We start from the raw sequence: 19,132 nt of genomic DNA on the forward strand, positions 1-19,132 counted from the left end.
AATATCCCCACCCCTCCATTCTCCAAGGCACAGAGGTGAAGTTGAGTAATTTGTTATTTCATGCGACGCTTCCCTCTCTGTTTTCGTGTCTCACACACGTCACACACACTCATCCCGTCAGTTCTTGCGTACATCTGTGCCGTTCGGGGCGTCCCTCTGTTCCCTGTTGCGCAGTTCTCATGTGATCTGGATCTGCTCTCAAGCTGAGCTGTGGGGTAATGTCGCAATGGTTTACTATCGCAAGTGTTGCCATCCCACACACTCACATCCCCAAGATGAGGTCACGCTTTAGGTCATCATGTCGACATGATCTTAGACAAACAGATTAAATAATATTTGTCACCATTCTGGTCTGTTAAATTTGCCAAAGTCTTTAAAATGTGTGCTGTTAAAATCCAATATATCTGACAATATGCAAGTATGGCATTTATTTCATTTATGCATATTAATAACTGCACATATATCACAGGATATATGTCATTCTGCTGAATCCATTTTGATACTGGAGCGAGAACAAGACTGTTTGTGTGTCCCAGCTGGAAATATATTCAACCTCAACCTTATAAGGTCATATTTGAGTGATACCATATTCACTGACAGATGAACAGAGCCCCAGGGCATTGTGGGGGAAAACAGCATGCATGATGGGATAGGAGGGGCACATTTGGCTAACCTCCTTTTGAGAGGGAGCGACGGCTTTAAACTCGGAATGAATGAACAAGAGAGAAATGTTGCTTGATAATTTTCCCACGACTTCCTTTCCAGCTATAATAGTTTTCTTTCTTCATTGTTAAAGATTTAAAGTCTGTCAGTCTCGCTCACTTACAGTAAATGACTCTACTACTGGGGAATGTTTAATTCTGCTGAATGGTGACGAGGCTTAATGACTGCGGTCGGACCTCACATGTATGCTGATACACATGGGAATGCAGACACACAGACTGCAGCCTCGAACGTGCAAAACTAAAACAAGCCAAAGACAACATGAAATGCGAGTTTGTTTGGGAGAGTGATTTTAATTCCTTTACTGTTTTTACGAATCAGAAATAAGGGTCCAACAGTTTCCATCTGGACAGATCCGACATTGTAGACTGAGGCTGTTGTTTTGACAGAATAGTCTGTAGTATATTTATTTTGTTAAATTGGCAGTAAAAGATTGAGAATAATAATAGATATGAGAGCCATGTGTTCTTAAGTAATGTACCATAAGTATCAGTACACAGCTGAAAGGATTACGCACAACAGCAGGACTCACCACAAAAATGTAACTCCATCTGTGTGTGTGTGTGTGTGTGTTTGTGTGTGTGTGTGTGTTGCAGCATGCGGAGAGACGCTCCAAGATTCAACGGGCAACTTCTCGTCTCCTGGTTACCCCAACGGATACCCCTCATACACGCACTGTGTCTGGAGAATATCAGTTACACCTGGAGAAAAGGTGCATATACACACACCCACACATAAACACACACCCTGCAGTGCAGTGAATGTGCATGCGCTAACAGAGAGAGACTGCTGACTGTTTATTGATTATGTCCTCACACCACAGGTACCACCCTCTTCTTCCCTTCTGCCTCTCCTCGACTCCTTCTTTGAGGTGCAAACACACTGTAATAAATATGTAAATGTTCTTACTTTTTCTCCTACAGATTGTTCTTAACTTCACCACCATGGATCTGTATAAAAGCAGTTTGTGTTGGTACGACTACATTGAGGTTCGGGATGGATACTGGAGGAAAGCTCCACTGCTCGGTAAGATCAAGGGACAGTCAGGCAGGGTGAGATAAAGGAGGGCCAGAAGGGCGCTGGTTGCCTTTTAAAAGAGCAGTAGGTCGTCCAAAAACAATATAAACTGTATATAGTACTCACCTCTTTAGGCTCTCTATGGTTCCATAAAAAGCTTCTTATTGAATGGCATCATAAACATACTCTTCAGCAGAAGTGAAAGTAAAAGCCAACCGCAGATTCACTCTCATTTGCCATTTTGCCTCACTACATTTGCAATTTTCAGCACTGTCTCTCATGGATCCCCTGCTGCTTACAGTCTGGCACCTGATTGCTCCTTTTTCATAAAGCCCTGACCTCACCTGCACTGTGCCCACAAACATCCTGAACACACATCTAGTGGGTCACAAGTGATGATTGAGTCTTCTGTTTGAGTCTGTACACTGTTTTTAGGAAAATCCTGTGGAGAGCCCAAAAAATGAAAGCATCGAGCAGAGTCTGAAGAAAAGACAGCAAAAAAGTTTCTAAAACATCCCAAAACCTTTTTGAAGCCTCTTGTACTGTATTCTCCAAGAGTCTTGTATTCATTTATGGGCTCATGGAGAACCAAACAACTATATTGTGAACAAAGCATTGCTGGATTATCCTCTTGAAAAGGAATTTGTTGTGCACATTTGTGGACGTTTACTCGCTCTTGCTTTGAATTTTCAACCTGCCTATGACGTGCATGCACAACAAATCCCTTTGTGCATTCAGCTCTCCTTAACGCCATTGGATAGAAACTTTTTCTGGGATCAAAGAGAGTGTAAGGAGGATAGTCCTATGTACAGTTTATATTGTGTTTGAGTGAACTATTCCTTTAATAAACTGTTGCTCCGTCATTAGCTCTTTACTTCTGCTGAAATCACTTTGGATGATTGACACTGCTTTGACTTTAAGGCCATGTTCAAAATGACAGTATCAAAAAATCTATCTGATTGGCCAGTTCAATGTTTTGCCAGATGACATCACTTTGCACTGAAGCAAAACTCGAACCAGGATCAAAAATATACAGATTTATGAGTATTGTTATTGTATTTCCCTCAGATATTTCACATCACGTTTCACAGGCTATGACACAAGTTATGATTCTGACAGGGTTTGTTTTGATGTGTTTTTAACAGGCAGGTTTTGTGGAGATAAAGTTCCCGATGTGTTGATCTCCACTGACAGCAGGATGTGGATTGAGTTCCGCAGCAGCAGCAACTGGGTGGGAAAAGGCTTCGCCGCCATTTATGAAGGTGACCTGAGAAAACAAATATTCATGTGAAAACATAAATACATGTGTAAAAACAAAGAGTGTAAACCCAGTGTACATGGTTAAGTAAAGGCTGGGTTCAACGACTGCAACTTTTGTGAGACGTTTCCATGCATAATTAATATATACACGAGTTTCAGGTGTTGTTGGTTACTGCAGTGTATGCTAATCTGTCCTGTCTCTCTGTCTGTCTGTCTTGTGCAGCGATCTGTGGAGGGGAAATCACCAAAGACTCAGGACAGATTCAGTCTCCCAACTATCCTGACGACTACAGACCCTCTAAAGAGTGTGTGTGGAGGATCACTGTGTCTGAAGGATACAACGTCGGGCTCAGCTTCCAGGCCTTCGAGGTGAGTCACTTCTTGTGTATGTGTGTGTGTGTGTGTGTGTGTGCTCATGTTTGTGTGTGTGTTTCTCTCTCTTCCCCCCCCTCTGTGAGTGTGTGTACGTGTGTGTGTGCTCAGGAATGTCTGGGTCAAATTTCACGCTCGTATAGCTGCTAAGAAGTTAATAATGTTAGTGGTGCATGTGTGTGTGTGTGTGTGTGTGTGTGCACACAGAGACACGGCACAGTAGAGGATTAGTTTTGTGCTGTAAAAATGTCAGTGTGCTAAATGACTCAATCTGTCCCCAACCTTGCTTCAATCCTGTAAGGTCAAAGTTCACCATTACACAGAAGTGAACATCAACCTTGTTTAAAATCGCTCCAGTCAAGGGCTAGGTATCGTTAAGAAATTACGTTTTTATAGCACCTCAGCATGCTGAACTTCCAACTCAAATATACCGGGCTTGACTTCACCACGCCACAGACTGTATGGATTGTAGCTGCTGCTGCGGGAGTGTGAGCTCTGCACCAGGGACAGTTGCGAGAATCCACCTGCAGTTTCGATACTTATTGGTATTGGGTTATTTCAGTCGATACCTTAGGAGTATCTAGTACTGATACCCAGCCCTACTCTAGTCTAAGACACTTCTCTTGGCTAAAACGACGCAAATAAGATCCAGCTTGTAAAAAGACGTGCTTTCCCCACTAGGTTTTGCTGAGATATTTGATAGTGACAGGACAGATGTTGATATTCACAGAGGTGTTGTGTTTCTCACGGCATGTTTGTGTGTTCACCTACGTGAATGTTTTTCCAGATTGAGAGGCACGACAGCTGTGCTTACGACTACCTGGAGGTCCGAGATGGCCCCCTGGAGACGAGCCCTTTGATTGGTCGATTCTGTGGCTACGACAAACCTGAGGATGTGCGCTCCACCTCACACACGCTGTGGATGAAGTTTGTCTCAGACGGCACAGTCAACAAGGCCGGCTTTGCTGCTAACTTCTTCAAAGGTGTGTGTGTGTGTGTCATGTGATTGTTTTTTTCTCACGAGACCTCTTAACCAAAGCATTCTTTAGGTGTGTGAAAATAAATGTGCGCTGACGTGTGTGTTTTTCAGAGGAGGATGAGTGTGCCAAGCCAGACAATGGTGGATGTGAACAGAGGTGTGTAAACACTCTCGGCAGCTTCAAGTGTGCCTGTGACCCGGGCTATGAACTAGCTCCAGACAAGAAGAGCTGTGAAGGTAACTGTGAGTGTGTGTGGTGTGTGCGTATGCAATCATGTTTGTGTGCGCATTCCTTTGTAAGTCGCTGTGTGTTTCTGTAGGATATGAGTCTAACTCATCAGAAAAAAAACATCCGAGCAGCCTCCATCAACAGGAAAAAACAACTTTCTGACACAAAGCCACATGCCCCACTGCTTTAGTGCCACAAATGCTGTGAAGGTCCTTTAATCCCACGAAATAGATTAACTACCCACAGTGACCCTCATACTGAAACAACTGAAACCACTTCTGAGGCAGAGAGAGAGAAAGCTATGCTGAGAGAAATATACAAATGGTGGTTTTGCTGTATTTCTTTGAAGAGCAGTAGTTACTTTGGCTTCCCCACTGAATTAATGTGTGGGAACATTGTGGAGAAAGTGGATTTAAAGGGGAAATAGACACGTTTTTTTGCTTTAACTTATCATTATGAAGTAAATATTGATTGCTGTAGAAAAATGACACCATCAGCATTTAGATTGGTTCCCTTAAAGCCTAATTTTCATCATGTAATTCTCTCTGCCCCAGGGTATGATTTTCAGGGGAAATAAAGGGTTGATTTACGACACAAAGGAAGTGCATCAACTACTGCGCAAAAAAACCCAGGAGTAAAATAGTGCTTTTGTTTTCCCTAGTAGTTATCAGTGGCTATCCCCAGTTACCAAAAGAGTATTGCTGTATGGTAGAATAGCCACTTATGTTGTGTAATACATTTTTTTGCTTCATTCCAGTAGAAATGTACTTTTTACCCTTTTACTACCAAAAGCATTGCATATATGCAGGTTTTTTAAATGTGGGGAAACCTGATATACTGCCAGCAGTAGATGAGTATGACTTTGTTTTTTGTTTTTGGTGCCGGTGTATCACATTCAACACCATGACTGTGCTGGAAAGCAGCTTAGTAAACAGAAGAAAAGCATCATGGAGGCCAGTGAAAGTCAGTCAGTGGTTACTTCTTTTTTATACCCGTTACTTATTCTCTCAAACTCAGTGCTGACTAATTTGTAATGATGTTTGAGCACTGCATGGGAAGAGATGGACGGACTTTGTGACGGCGCGTCATTGCATTGCGCTGTAAAAGGGGCTAAAATTAACGCATCCACCCCAGTGTCATGTCTCCGTTACTTCCAAATGGAGCAGATTGATGAGTACTGCGGAGTCATTTGTCCTGGGAATAAATGCCAGTTGTAACCTTTGACATTAGAGACAAAAGCCAGGTGTCAGTGTTTGTTTTTTTTTCCAGTGGCAAAGGCTCTTTCGTCTCACCTAAGTGACGTCACCAAAGCTGCCATAGTAGTTTGTAGTTTTTATATTCAATTACAGTGACATCTGAGGTTTCTCCATGCCCATCTCGAGAAGGATAAATTGGGGAAATGCTTGGCTGAACAAGTATCACACTAATAAATATGTTTGGAATAATAGGACAAACTGAGAAACTGAGTTGTGGTATGAGGAAAATGCTGTGGTGAACTGTACAGGTATTATCGTGTCTTGTGAGTAACTGGGGGCGGCAGTAGCTCAGTCCATAGGAACTTGGCTTGGGAACCGGAGGGTCGCCGATTCAAGTCCCCACCCGGACCAAAATATGGAGCATGGACTGGTAACTGGAGAGGTGCCAGTTCACCTCCTGGGCACTGCCAAGGTGCCCTTAGGCAAGGCACCGAATCCCCCTACCGCTCGGGGCGCCAGTCCACGAGCAGCCCCCTCACCCTGACATCTCTCCATTTAATGCATGTAAAAAAGGTCCTGTTTGTGCATGTGTGTGTATTTCGGGCCTGTTGAAAGATTGAATTTCCCCCTTGGGGATTAATAAGGTAAATAAACTTTTAAAAAAAAAAATTAGATTAAATTAACTTGCATTAGCTCACATGACCTACCTCCACTTGAAATTAACAAATACCAGTAGTAATGACTTTCTTTTGAGATTAATCTGGTGGCTCTAGGACATCATCAGCAGAAGCAGAGTCTCCGTCCTCGACTTCATCATGTCAGAAATAAAACCGTCCTGACTGAAATAAATGCAGCATACAAATGTTTTCATCAAAAGCCCTGCTACAAACTAGAGTTGATTATGAGCAAGAGCTATAAACACTCTCTGTTGCACATCGGTTTCATGTTCTCTGTTGCTCTCTGTTAAATTGCATTGCCCCTCTCAAATAAATATGTGGCCCTTATAGCTCCCCATTGCACGAAACCAGACACTTTCGCATGACGGCTCAGTTTCTTTAAACACTGGGGAAAATGTGGATTTGACATTCGGCTGCAGCCTGGAAAGCAATAATTTATGACTTTAAAGAACAGTGCATTTGAAACCTAAATAAAAACAACTGACTGAAACATTGACCAGATCCACCATCGGTTGTGAATGTATGATGCGGTTTGGCAGGGTCAGGGGAATCCCACTCCCACCACAATATAAAATAAAACAGCTCCAAAACTCCGTCATTTTCTGTGCAGTTCTGTCCTTGTGGCTTGTAAGACATGTAAACACATATATCATGTCCTTGGCGCGTGTGTGTTTCTGAATTGTGTGTGTGTTTCCAGCGGCATGCGGCGGTCTCCTCTCCAAGTTGAACGGGACCATCAGCACTCCCGGTTGGCCTAAAGAGTATCCGCCCAACAAGAACTGTGTTTGGCAGGTGGTCGCTCCCACTCAGTACCGCATCTCCATGCAGTTTGAGGCCTTTGAGCTGGAGGGGAATGAGGTAAGTGTGAGTGTGTGTGTGTTGTCTGTTCATAATATGGAGGTGCAAAGCATAAGTAGCCATCTTGTGGATGTGTGTTACAAGAGCTTTCTGTCTTTAGGTGTGTAAATATGACTACGTGGAGGTGCGCAGTGGCCTTTCATCAGACTCTAAGTTGCATGGTAAATACTGTGGCACCGAGGTCCCTGAAGTCATCACCTCTCAATATAACAACATGAGGATTGAGTTCAAGTCTGATAATACCGTCTCCAAGAAAGGCTTCAAGGCTCACTTCTTCTCAGGTAAGACACGTGTGTTACAACTCTGTGTGTGTGTGTGTGTGTGTGTGTGTGTGTGTATGCATGTGTGTTTGTGTGTGTGTGTGTGTGTGTCTGTCAGGGGTGGGCAGAGCAGTGTGTTTTGTTTGGGACATACAGATGGACAATGAGGAAGTTATTTATGCCGCAGGATCAGTATGAAAGGCTTCTAGTATGGATATTTTCATACTTTAATTTCGTGAAACTGGCTCACAATTAGTCTGACATTGCCAGACCAAATCCCAAATGTGAGTTAGTCTGGAACCTCTCAGTTCATTTTTGATTTCCTTTAGGCGTTATCAAAGGCTGTAGGTCAAACCGCCTCAGTCTGGATGCAATTGGATAGACCTACAACCAATCAGAACAACGAAACATGTGACACAGCACTGAGCATTGGACAAAGGTATACAGACTACAAAGTGCGGAGATGAGTTGTGATGGTGTAGCATCGCTGCAGCCATCTTGGTTGTTTTCCAAAATGCCTTCATAACACTTCTCTTTATGCCATAACAAGCTAGGTTTATGCTCGTTGTAGTGTCCCTGGCATGAGGGTGCTTGAGCCAAAAACAAACCTGCCAACACTCCCGTCTTTCCCAGGTTTCTCCTGTATTTTGAGGCCATCGCGCAGCTCCCTCCTGTTTTGTTGTTTCTCCTAGGAAACTCCCGTAATTTGCATGACCCTCAAACTCTATTCTAAATAATCGTCATACAAGGATTCATAAGTTTGTATGTTTGTCTGATGTCGCCCAAGTCACCATATTATCTATTAAACACAACCTACACAAGTTATAGACATACTCCATACAATTCAGCCCATCTGTCACCACAACCTGGTAAATCACAAGCAGATTTGTGGAGCATGTGCCAGCTGCTCTCTGTGCAGGCAAACAGGCCAGCTAACTTAACATAACTGTTAGCTTAGCTGTCGTTTAAATGGCAGGGCAGGATGGTGTTTGCCTAACAAAATCAAAGAACACTGTAAATTTACTTGAAGTAGAGTTCAACTATAGAGTTTCTATTCATATCTTCCATTCACCAGGATACTGGCAATGCCTTTTGCAAAGCCTGTCAAGTTGACTTTAATATGGGGCATGGTTGGCAGAATGACATGAGCCAACATATCAGCACCCAATGGTGGAGTCAGTCATTTTAGAAACACGCCCCATATTAGATAAACGGTTGTGATTGGCCTGACCGGGGCAATGTCAGCTGGAAATCTGTCTGAAGTGGAGAGATCAGATGCATCTGCCAGAGCTAGTAAAAGATGACCTCGCAGATTCATCTGGTACCCAGGCTAGCTCACGACTGGAATTTATTGTGATGAAATAAAATCTAATTGCTCAGCAGATGCTTCACTGGTGTCTAGCTTAAGTTTTTGACCTGCCGCCTATTTCCATCCCGATAACAAAACTGATATTGGATCAACACTCCCACTACCTCCATACCTCTGCTTTTTACTGTGCTACGTGAATGTCACACTCCATCCTGCATTTGTGTTGGCTCCAAACATATTGTATATAGATGCTTTTTCCATTCCTGATTTGTGTCCTCTGCCCACCTCCACTGACAGTTAATTTGTGCGTATGTCTGCTTGCATGGTTGTAATATTTGTGGAAATATCCATATGTTATGTGTGCACACCCCTCTGTTTCTCTACCTGTCTTCATGTGCCGTGTCTGTCTGTCACGCTGCGTCTCCTGAGCGTCCACCGGCTCTCAGGCGTCCCTGCACACCCACCCTGCGCTCTGCCCTCTCTCCCTCAGACAGGCTGGCTCTGTGTCAAGAGCGTATGATTGTGTTTGAGTCATGCCAGGACATAAAGCGCGGCCGCTCTCCCTCCCGTGGCCATGTCAACAACAAGCTGGCGACCTCATCAAAGGTCAGAGGTAACATGACCTCACAGTCGGAATCTCTGATTGGCTCTGGTCTACCGTGTGACGAGAGAATGGATGGATCCCGTTTTAATGGCGTGGATCATTTCTTTATCCATTCTCCTCCTGAAGGAAACATGTGCTTTGTCCCGGTGCCATGCTACATACTAATACTAGTTTAAGTGGTATTACAGCAGTATTGATTCGTACAATACAATGTTATTATGAAACAACTTTCAGCAGCACAATTATATTGTTACATAACTCTCTGCGGTCCAAATTAACGATTCCAGTCAAGCTGAAAGGTATACTATGCAGGATTGTCCGTTACTGTTTGTAAACATACTCGACAGTGAAAGTCTCTGCAGAAAAATCCATCACTACACACTTCTAATGGGGCATAAGGTTTAAGAAAGTTTTATGAAGCTCAGTTTTGCACATATGAAGAGTTTGTTCTCCTGTTATGATCTCACATAAATGGTGGAACACATTTTGTTGCTATTTTTGTATTGGAAAATTATTATTTGCAGTAGGTACACAAAAAGTTAAAGGTGTACTATGCAGGACTTGTCGGCCACTGATTGTAAACAGTATCACCAACAAAAGTGAAAATGAAAGCCAACCCCAGCTTTGTCCGCTTGCCATTTCGCCTCGTTGTATTTGTGTGTTTTTTGCCGTGCTTTGACCAGTTTTTGTAGCTTACTCTTGGATGTGTGCTGCTTACGGTCTGGCACATGGTCGCCAAAAAATAAGAAAATACAGGCAGAGGGCAGAGTCTCTGCAGATGCCACACACTTGTAGTGGGTCATAAGTGATGACTGAGAGGGAATACTGTTTTTTAGGAAATCCTGCATAGTATATCTTTAATTTACTGTACTGTTTTGTCATAAGAGGAGATGATGTGCATCAATGGATGTTAATCAAACTGCAGCTTTGGAAGCTACAGCTAATTTCAAACTAGTGGTGTGTCTCAAATCACATACTTCCGTTAGTATACTTCTATGTAGTATACTGTGTGCACTATGTACTTATTGGCGTAGTGTGCAAATTTCGACAGGGTAGTGTTGTCTCAAACCAAATACGGCTGGAAATGATGACCGCAAATTAGCTAGTTAGCAAACTAGCATTAGCATTTGTGTTATCGTTCGCGGTACCAACTCATTACAGACTGCTAAATTAACCCAATAAACATACTGCTGGCTTATACCTGACAACAGTATGGTGGTGCTTAGTGCAAAAAACACATGTATTTGTACAATGCAGCGACGTTCAGGGTCGCACAGTCCTCGGCCGCTATTTCCACTTTGAAAAGTGGTCCCTCCCCTTCCGCTACGTAGCCAAGATGGCGACCATTGAGGGCAAGAATGTCCATAGTTCCACACTCAACTTTTTGACCGTTTTGAGTGCACCATCCAAGTACTCATAGTGCACTGCATTTTTCCATACTTCTCAGTGTCAACGCACTTATGCACTCAAAATAGTAAGTGTAAGTACAGAAGTACGCGATTTGAGACACAGCAATAGGTCTTCTCCCAAATTGAAAAATTAATACTTTTGTTTTTTATTCTCTGGTGATGTGTTCCAGAAATGTCCCACAAGCTCCTAAACTATAATTAAATTAAATTTGATTACTTTTAATTTGTTGGAGATGTAAGAAGGTCCTTCTTTCCTGCATTTTGTCAGAGGACAAAAATTTCTACTCGCATAACATTATGAAAAACAAATGAACACAGTAAGTAAGTAAGTTCCACAAAACACAAACAGGAAAACCACTGAGAATTAGTACATAGTTTGGAACTGGGACACAGCTATGATTCTCCGGTTAAATGACAACAAATATCCCCCCTCTCGCTGTTGCAGGGATGAATTTGTTGGATGTTAACACTAATAACAACTGTAGGAAGCTGTCCTGAAGAAAAGATCAAGATTTCTCTTTTATTACTCTGACGTTTACAGTAACTAAAAGAGAAACAGTGAAACCGATCCAAAAGGCAACTTCATTATAACATTTCGGCTGCTTCCTTGTTTTCCAGAGGAAGTAAAGCTGTCAACTGAATGAGCTCGTCAAATTAAACTACCTGCAGAACACCTGGAAGTTAAACCGCTCAGCGGAGCGTTACACAGAGAAATTACTTTCACTCAGATATAGATAATGTGTGTGTGTGTGAGTGGCTCTTCTATTGTCAGAAGCTTTTGGTTGGCAAAGATCCAGCAGCTTTAGGGAGGTCCCTTCGGCCTCCCACACACTACTAATCCATGTGAGTGTGCACGTGTGTGTGTGTGAACGCGCATGTGTGTGTGCATGTGGATATTGTGTGCTTGACCTGAAGAAAGCTACAATGGACACTGTGTAGCATCAACCGCAAAGCTTCTTAGCCTGTGATAGGGTGAGACTGAGCCCACAATAGCACTGTAATACCACATCGGACACAGACAAACACACGCGCACAAACTCACACAGGCACACACACACAGGGAGGGAAGGATTTAGTGGTTTCATTAAAAGCAGATCTAGTTTGATTCACAAGCTCTTGAGTTGAGGTGAGACTCTGCGTCTGTGTCTAATCTCACATCTCTTTATAGGAATCTGTCTCTCACTCACAGTCACAAACACACTCGGCTTTGTCTCCCACACTCTCCCTTCTACATGCTCTTGTCTTCCTGTGCGGCCATCTGCAAATCCCCACCTCAATGTTTCTCTGCCTGACACCATCACTGTTGTTGTCAACGTGGCAGCCCCACATAGAGCCAGTCTTCCCTTCCACCTCCACCCTGTGATCCTCCGGTATTCAGCCTCACTAAAAAGGGCTTTGTCATCGCCCAGCCACGCTGAGGGGAGATCATGGGGTCAGAAGAAGCCACAAATTAAAGGATGAGGGAGAGAAAATGAGCGAGAAGTGGAAAAACACCTCAGTTGTGTCCTTTCAGTTTTTGTTTTTGAGTCAGCAAATATTCAAACCTTTAACCTCTTAACAAGCAGCAGCGTGGCAGTCATTATTAACTCATGGTGGGCAGCCAAACATTGAGCAAACTTACAGACAACTTCACCTGAACTATTTTGGAACTAAATCCCCAAAGATACAGAGTAAGTCAGGCTGAACATATATAATACATCATCATGATATTATAGTGTTACTTGAATATTATTATGTCACTAAATGAAAACATCATACAGCTCTAACAGAGAGGTATGACAAGCTGATTGAGAATACGTATGATACCATCAATGTCAGGGTCAACAATAAGAACTGCCTGATTGCTTGCGGCAAGTAAAATGCCACATTGGGCTAGTAAATCTGACAACAGTCCAACAATCTGGCAAATGGTAAAAGAAATTAAATGCATATTTTTTCCCGGAGCTGATGGAAGCAGGTAAAGAGTGAGCCATCACGCTTCTTTCTCATCTCTGTTTTGAGTTGCACATGCCCAGTCCTGATTGGACGTTGAGAGAAAATGGCAGCAGTTCAAGACAAAGTTTGTGAGCTGAAGCGCAAGCGAGCATTTAGATTATCCTGGAAACAGGAGTTTAGTTGGAAGGCGTTAGAGGATGTGGGCAAAACTCCAGCTATGTGTTGTGCAGTTTACTGCAAGTTTCAGGGCAAAGCAGCTAAAACAGGTCATAATTTCGAGGTATGTCAATTTTCTGCAAAACATCACTGGAGTGCTGTTAGGTCTTTAGTCTTCTTTGTTATTTGATGAAATCTAATGACTAAAACAATTTGTTTAGGAGCAAGGAAAAATTGACTTTGGGCAAGAAGATGTCTGACCGATTTGCCGGGCAAGTAAAAAAAGCATGAAACCTAAACCTTGAGTGTGGAATAAGAGTTCAGAAACCTTAAAGCTACTGAGGCAAAACAAAGTGGGAAACTATTAAACGAGTCATCATTTTTGGAAATATGCACATTCGCCTTCTTGCTGAGAGAAGAGAGGATCGCTCTCACATCTCTGTGGTGAATGTGAAGCTCCAGCCAGCATGCGATTAGCTTAGCTTAGCACAGAGACTGGAGACAGGGGAAAACAGCGAGCCTGGCTCAGTCCACGGATGACAAAATCCATGTACTAGCACCTCTAAAGCCCACGAATTAACATGTTATCTACTGTTTGTTTAATCAGCAGAAAACCCAAATCCTGTGGACCAGATCAGACAGAGTGCGTTTTGCAAGTAGCAAAACACGAGGCACAGTGCATTGCGTTTTTTTGTTGAAGCCTGCCCTGATCAGACAGAACGCTTTTAGACTCTTTCAGGGCTTTTTTGCCTTTATTGGATAGGATAGGTTTAAGCATGAAAGAGAGAATGACATGCAGGAAGGGGGTGCAGGCTGGAATTGCACCTGCGGCCGCTGTGGCAAGGACATTGCCTTTGTATATGGGGTACCTGCTGTGCCCACTAAGTCACTGAGCACCCCTGTTTTGTCTGAGTCAGGGACAGTTTGGCAATCTGCTATCAATCGTTGGGCCTAATTACCACTGGTAAAACATCAGAAAGGAGGTGAGGTGACATTTTGTTCAGATATGTCTTCCAGCTTGTCCAGGGTGATGTTGAAAGTGAGTTAACATATCACCATCATAGAAATACAGTTACCAGTTATGTTAATGAGGTAATCATCTAAGCTAATAGGTAATAATTGGTATAAAAGATAATGAAGATTTCTTTGTAGTTGATTTCATTGACTGCAACTATTTTATAAACAGCAGTAAGGCGATATTGTACTGTCGAGAAAATCAGGTCTCCTCGTTTGTATGCAAATTTATGGAGCAAAATGCTTCAAAAATCCTATCAGTTTATTCATGGGGGGAATTTCTGGTCTACATTTAGGCATCACCATGACAACTTAATGTCCCACATATGCTACGTCCCACATATACTATACCATGTACTGTGGAGATGAACATAAAATTCACAGAGAAGTAGGTCTCCAGTATCTTTCCAGATTTATGACACAGGGCTCAGGAGATACGAACGTGATGACAGAAGCTCTCGTCACATTTTACAGTTTCTCTTCAGTTGGCCGGGTTAACTCATCAGAGGGGAGCACAGCTGATCCGAAAACAGCTGCTATGATCAGAGTTGTTTCAGAGCCAAGGTCGAGTTTGACCACAGAGCAGCTGTAACCATGAACCCCGAGAGCAGCACAAAGACGGTTTTACAGGCCAACAGAACCAGACACACACTCACTAACTTAACTGTAGCTGTCCGTTGTTGCTTTGACTCTTCTTAGTGCTCTCTCTTTTATTACACCTTCCTCTCCTCTAACCTTTCAGCAGTGTTTTTATACTGCTGACTGTTTTTCACTGAGATTGACTTATGCTTTATTGTTCCTGGTAAAGTATGTTTTACGTTTACAAGAGAAAAGGCTGTGGGGAAGTGGATTAACCAATGACTTTGGCAGAAGTAAAGCTATCTTATGTAATGAGTGTAAACTTCCCCAAATCCAATAAAGTGCAGGACAGAGCCGCTAACACTCTGATACTCAGTAGTAGCATCAAGAACGTGCCTCCCCACAGTGGGTTGTATTAAACAGCGGATGTGTCAGTCATGAATGGGGCTCTTTTAAAAATGTAATCCCACAAAATAATGTAGGACTTCCCATTGTTATCACAGCCTGTTATTCCAAAACCCCAATAATCTAAAAAATATCCCATTGGACTTAATGTCTATGTATCTGATGACCCGTTACTCTGAAATGCAGCCATTGCTCCAAAAATACACTCTCTCCCAAACAGAAGCACATGGCTAATTATCATGCAGAATGACATCATTGGATTACTGGGTGCCAGTTTTTTTTTTTGGCGATGGTATGACCCTCACTACTCTGCCTCTGATTGGCTAGTACTTGTTGTCTATGGCGGTTGGATTGGTTAGATTAAGGCAAGAGGAGTGAGATTGGTTAATGTAAGAATTCCAAGGTAAGCCAGTCGGAGGCAGAGGAGGGCGGGACATGCCTTCAACATAGTAGGAAAATCGATGTTGCTGACTGGACACTGGTTACGACAGTCATATATACACAGATGCTCCCACGACACATTCTCAGTCCCAACCAGACGTTGTGCTAGACTTTTTCGTCGCTGGTCATTTTGACTGACAGGGTCATAAAAATCCGGTCATAATCTATTTTTACCGGTCATTTTAATTTTTTAGTTTTTTAAATGATAATAAAGATGTTCAAAGACATTTAGTTTTCATTCGTTCGTTTTTAATAAATCCAACAAGCAAGTTATAAAGTGTGCATTAATAAGGACATGAACAAAAAGATGAACAGACATCCACACACCGCAGCGCTTCAGTTCGGCGTCTGGTCTATTTTTCACGCGAGCCGCGAGCGCTTCTGTCAAGCTGGATAGAGCGGATCGTACCAAACAGGAAGTCGGACACAGAAAAGACGAGAGAATCCGGCCAATTTTCAAAATAAAGTTACAACAGCATGCAAGGAACATGAGGTAAAATACCGTGTTTATAATTTAAAATAACACAACAGAGCATTACCGAACACATGTTTCAATACCATAATCACTTCATTACAATTTTAATTTTGTGTCACCGAGCCTACAGACATAACTACATGAATTAAATGGTCAGAACAATATGCCCTATTCATTCAGTGTTTATCCAACACGCTCAATACATGGACATGCAATGACAAATTGTCATTAACTTATTACGATATAAAATGATTAAAATATGGACTTACCCATGTTTAAAATGACCTGTTGATGTGAAAAAACGGGTACTGACGGCAACAGACGAGTGGAGTCGATGTGGAGAAATGCACTGCGCTGTGACCGCATCTGGTGTGTCCAGGCCGTTATGTCAACAACGCTATATGAAGCAGATGAATGACTTTTTCTCTGCAGTGTGAAAACGGCAGCCACTTAAACCACTGACTGTGCACCCTGCTGCCAAGTGGGCAGGGGTGGTAATTGCAACCGGTCAAAATGATCAACGGCCTTCAGATTTTCCGGTCATTGTTGTAAAAAACCGGTCAATGACCGAGAATATCCGGTTAACGCGACCCCTGGTCCCAACTCATCAAATACTGACAGCATTGGTGTTGGATGTTCAGGAACAGGTTGGCAATTTCCGTTCATTACATGCATTGTGTTTTTTCAAAAAAAATCTCCTGTTTTCACTGGAAATGTCCAGTTTCCTTTCAAAATAAATTTAAAATGAAAGTAAAACACTTCATTTTTAAGATTACTTCCTTAGGATCAGGCAATGAAAGCACGTGTTTTAGCTTTAAATAAGTACATTTGTTACTAATGTAATGTAACGTCACGTGACATAGGTCACAAGCATAGTAAGCTACATGTACTAGCACACTACAGAGTTAGTAAAATAAGTTGATTGACTTGTAGTTTCACACGGTACATAACCAGCGGCCTCTGAGGTGAAAGTCCAGAGTGTGTTTGACCCATCCACCTCCCTTCCTCCCCACCCCATGTAGATGTTCTTGCTCTTTATACTGCGACTCATAAAGGGTACCTCTGTGTGTCAGTATCTGATGCAGAGGGCCACTGACCAAGCGTTGGTTTTTGACAAACTGGGAGTGAGACTGCTCCCAATCAACTGGGGAAGAGGGTGTGAAACGTCAGGAAGCAGGGCTGACTGATTGCAGGCTATGAATCTTTCTAACTGCAGGGAGAGTGTGTACTTTTGGAGCAATCAGCGTTTGTTTTAGGATAACAGCCTGTCAGAAAAATGGGCTTTTGGTCTAGTGAGACCTTTTTTGAACCACTGGGGTTTTGAAATAATGAGCTGTTTGAACAATGGCATGGCACCTTCACTGTTTGGGAGAGGGGTTTAGTGGTCAATAGTCCGTCTCTCTTTGCTTTAACTCTTAGCCCTGTGATAAAAACTTTTAACTTGGCAGGTGAAGTATGAACAGTATTGTGCAGTCTTACAGTTGTGGGCGATCATGTTTGCCGAGCATGATCGCTGGATATTCATGTTCATGTCTGTCTTTGCCACCTTCTCTTCTTTGTACTGTATTTTTTTGTTGACCTTACCTTCTTTCACTAATTCGATTTACATCTGATCCTATCTTTATATCACTGTTTGTTTCTTCACCTTTTCCCTGCTGTCTGTCCCTCACTCCTTTCCTTAAAAACTCCCCTTCCTGAAGGTTTCATTTCTCCACTCCTCTCCCCCGCTTGACCTCTTGCCTCCCTCCACCTCGTCCTTTTTTTTGCTGTTTCCACATGAGTGATGTGTTGCATGTGTATCTCTCACAGACAAAGATGAGTGCAGCAAGGACAACGGCGGCTGCCAGCACGAGTGCATCAACACAGTGGGCTCGTACGTTTGTCAGTGTCGCCATGGCTTTGTACTGCATGAGAACAAACATGACTGTAAGGAAGGTGGGTTTCACGTACATTCACATCAGCACACACACTGGCATAAAGGCACTGGAGTGCACATGCATGTGCTGCCACATTCACACAAGCATGTGCTCATTCACAAGAACAGCCATCGTCCATCATACAGCCCTTACGCTGTTTACCCACACCAGAGTCCTCATGACAACAGACTGGTCCTGTCTATTTGAGGAGAGTCTTTACATACATAAATCTCCACACTTGGTGCCTGCAAGCAGAGCTGTCGATTTGAGGCCTAAGACACGGGCAGTTGTCACATTAAGTTACAAAGGTGAAAACTAAACATGATTTGACTGAAAGACATTCATGTCCCAAGTTTTGACCAGAGGGCTGCACCATGAAGCAACATAAGTGGGTTAACAAGGTATGTTGAGCCTGAAGTTTTCTGTCCTAGGAAGGTGGCTCTCTTTTAACCTGGCTAGATCGTCATGGCAACTTGTGCTGCAAGGCTAACCTGGCCAGGACCATTTGTTTTTTTTTTCAAGTTTTAGATGGAAATCATCTAAAAAGCACCTTTCACAGCTCATTGAATAGCGTCACTCTATAATCAGTGTGAATCTATAAGTGATACAGCTGAGGGAATATGTTATAAATGCGCTTAATCCAACTTGTTGAGCCATGACATTACATTCAGCACTTACTGCATGTGTCACGCTGCAGTTTTGTTGTTGTTACCACAGGAACCTGCAGCATCAGTGATGCAGAAAATCTGAGCAAGAACACGGTTTTATTATTTACACAGGTTGTTGCTGCTCTCACTAAATGCACTGTGTTTGTAGTGCTGTCTGGTCCATTTTCCCACATTGGCTCTGAAAGAAAACTGCAAGTAACATTATACATCAATAGTTTACTATATTATTATTCAGTATGACATATACTTTCATTTGAAAGGCTGTATAATTCCTTCAAACCACAATACTACCACTTAAATTATGTTTTTACGCTTCGTCCTGATTTGCTCAAATCAGTTTTACACTGCAGGTATATAATAGCTGAATGAGCACTGTTAGAAAATTATTTAGTGTAATCATATTTATCAAAGATAGGTTAAATCATTAACATACAGTGGGGCAAAACAGTATTTAGTCAGCCACTGATTTTGCAAGTTCTCCTACTTAGAAAGATGAGAGAGGTCTGTAATTTTCATCAGAGGTACACTTCAACTATGAGAGACAAAATGAAAAAAAAAATCCAGGAAATCACATTGTAGGATTTTTAAAGAATTTATTTGTAAATTATGGTGGAAAATAAGTATTTGGTCACCCACAAACAAGCAAGATT

At 42.5% G+C, this 19,132-nt stretch overlaps 1 protein-coding gene across 4 annotated transcripts in view; it reads left to right on the forward strand.

Moving 5' to 3' along the window:
* The window catches only part of tll1 (tolloid-like 1), an 81,922-nt gene that overhangs the window by 47,390 nt on the left and 15,400 nt on the right, over positions 1-19,132 (forward strand). For 3 of the 4 annotated variants that reach the window (XM_050045227.1, XM_050045228.1, XM_050045226.1), the window contains 10 exons: positions 1,320-1,435; positions 1,647-1,749; positions 2,886-3,002; positions 3,224-3,369; positions 4,160-4,355; positions 4,463-4,588; positions 7,151-7,311; positions 7,412-7,592; positions 9,371-9,493; positions 17,708-17,833. In XM_050045227.1, coding sequence (XP_049901184.1) covers positions 1,320-1,435; positions 1,647-1,749; positions 2,886-3,002; positions 3,224-3,369; positions 4,160-4,355; positions 4,463-4,588; positions 7,151-7,311; positions 7,412-7,592; positions 9,371-9,493; positions 17,708-17,833 — 1,395 coding nt within the window. The remainder of the gene's footprint in view (positions 1-1,319; positions 1,436-1,646; positions 1,750-2,885; positions 3,003-3,223; positions 3,370-4,159; positions 4,356-4,462; positions 4,589-7,150; positions 7,312-7,411; positions 7,593-9,370; positions 9,494-17,707; positions 17,834-19,132) is intronic. The other variant, XM_050045229.1, reaches the window with a different exon arrangement.

The sequence above is a fragment of the Epinephelus moara genome, chromosome 5, assembly GCF_006386435.1.
Source record: "Epinephelus moara isolate mb chromosome 5, YSFRI_EMoa_1.0, whole genome shotgun sequence".
In the NCBI taxonomy this organism is placed as follows: domain Eukaryota; kingdom Metazoa; phylum Chordata; class Actinopteri; order Perciformes; family Serranidae; genus Epinephelus; species Epinephelus moara.